The sequence below is a fragment of the Trichosurus vulpecula genome, chromosome 5 (genome assembly GCF_011100635.1).
Source record: "Trichosurus vulpecula isolate mTriVul1 chromosome 5, mTriVul1.pri, whole genome shotgun sequence".
NCBI lineage: Eukaryota > Metazoa > Chordata > Mammalia > Diprotodontia > Phalangeridae > Trichosurus > Trichosurus vulpecula.
In genome coordinates this window covers 110,783,138-110,785,268 of record NC_050577.1, presented here as the reverse complement: position 1 = coordinate 110,785,268, position 2,131 = coordinate 110,783,138, and the positions used below count along the sequence as shown (strand labels likewise).

At 37.4% G+C, this 2,131-nt stretch overlaps 1 protein-coding gene across 1 annotated transcript; it reads left to right on the top strand.

The window, feature by feature from the left end:
• Window positions 1-743: 743 nt before the first annotated feature.
• Window positions 744-1,374, top strand: LOC118850774 (60S ribosomal protein L17-like). The gene has a single exon (XM_036760414.1). It carries the CDS (start codon window positions 781-783, stop codon window positions 1,333-1,335), a length of 555 nt encoding a protein of 184 aa, XP_036616309.1. The 5' UTR covers window positions 744-780; the 3' UTR covers window positions 1,336-1,374.
• The last annotated feature ends 757 nt before the right edge of the window (window positions 1,375-2,131 follow it).

The following is a 2,131-nucleotide window of genomic DNA, read 5'->3' as shown; positions in this document are numbered from 1 at the left end:
ATGACAGACATCTCACCTAGTTCTTGTTCTTCCTCCTCTTCCTCCCCCTCTCCTCACCTCCTCTTACTCCTTCTTCTCTTCCTCTTCCTCCTCCTCTTCTTTCTCTTTCTCCTCCTCCAATACTGTCAGCTCTTCTATAAAAAGGCCAGTTTAGAAACACTGGGTAAAACTAACTTAAGCAAAATTGGAAAGGGCCTGTCCTTTCATCAGGGTAATTGGCATTACTTCCATCCTTCTTGTCCCACAAAATAATTAATCTGCCTTACAAATTTAGTGGCTTCTAGGTAGTGCAATGGCACTGGGCCTGGAGTTAGGAAAACCTGAATTCAAATCCTACCTCAGATACCAACTCTATGACCCCGGTGAAGTCATTTAACCTGTTTGCCTCAGTTTCCTCAACATTAAAATGAAGGTAATAACAGCACCTACTTCCCAGGGTAGTTGTGAGGGAGAAATGAAAAAATATTTCTGAAGCATTTAGCACAGTTTCTGGCACAGAGTAGGTCCTGTATAAATACTTTTCCTCTAATAGTAGTATCAGAGTGCTAAAGTCACTAAAATGATCTAATTGTAGGTAGTTTTATTTTGTGATATTTGTTCATCCATCAATGAATTGATACAGTACTGGCATAAATGAACCTTATCCACAGGGACAGTCCCAGTATAAATGAAACCAGGAGTTAAAGATGGTACCACATTAGGAAAATGATGAACAAAATTAATGATATTAAAAATAGCATTCGAACTCTTCCCTTGAGCCGTCCTAGGTAATCATTTAAAATGGTGAGGTACTCTCTTGATCCAGAGAACCCCACAAAATCATGCAAGTCAAGGGGTTCAAATCTCCGGGTCCACTTCAAGAACACCCGTGAAACAGCCCAAGCTATCAAGGGCATGCATATCCGAAAAGCTACCAAGTATTTGAAAGATATCACATTGAAGAAACAATGTGTTCCCTTCCGTCGGTATAATGGTGGAGTTGGCAGGTGTGCCCAGGCTAAGCAGTGGGGTTGGACACAGGGTCGCTTGCCCAAAAAGAGTGCTGAATTCTTGTTGCATATGCTTAAAAATGCAGAGAGTAATGCAGAACTGAAGGGTTTGGATGTGGATTCTCTTGTCATTGAGCATATCCAGGTTAACAAGGCTCCCAAAATGCGACGGCGTACTTACAGGGCTCATGGTCGAATCAACCCATACATGAGTTCTCCTTGCCATATTGAGATGATACTCACTGAAAAGGAACAAATTGTTCCTAAACCAGAAGAGGAGGTTGCTCAAAAGAAAAAGATATCCCAGAAGAAACTGAAGAAACAAAAGCTTATGGCACGGGAGTAAATAATGAAATTAGAGTGCAAATAAAAAGCGAAATGAAAAAAAAATAGCATTCTAAAACATTATTATATTAATAGATACATTAAAAAGTTTTGATAACATATTATTTCATGTGAAAAACCTGACAAAGCTTAAGCATATCCAAAGCACTTTTTAATATGTATATATGTGTGTATATACATTTATGTATATATGTGTACATATGTGTGTGTATGTATATATATGCATATGTATATGTATTCTACATATAGGTAGAGAGAAAGGGGGAGAGAGAGAGAGCAATCATTACATGAAATAAGACTCACTAGAAATTTTCCCAATAAATACAGATATATGTAAGTATGAAAACTGTTCCATATTTTTATTTGGAAGTAGTTCTAGAAACAATAATAAATAAGTGGTGGGGTATGGTGGTGAGCAGGACAGATGGAATATCTGATATTTGCCCCTTACTTACCCTACTACTGACTTTTGTGCTATATAGGTTTTCCAGGTAATCACTCTTTATTCTGCGAAGTTATACAAAGGATACAAAGGATTTTTTTTTATTCTCACTCTACTTCTGTTTATTAATTTATTTACATATCTATTTATCTATTTACTTTTAGCTTTAAGGTCTTTGTGAGAGATAGCATTGTAGCAAAACACTTTAGTGTTAGATCTAGCGTATTTTAAACACTATTTCTCTTGAGTCTCATAGCGACATGCATAGAAATTGAGGCTCAAAGAGAGTGTGATTCTTTTAGGGCTCCTAAGAAGAGCAAATAGGTGAGGATGTCTGTAGGTGCAGTCAAGACGA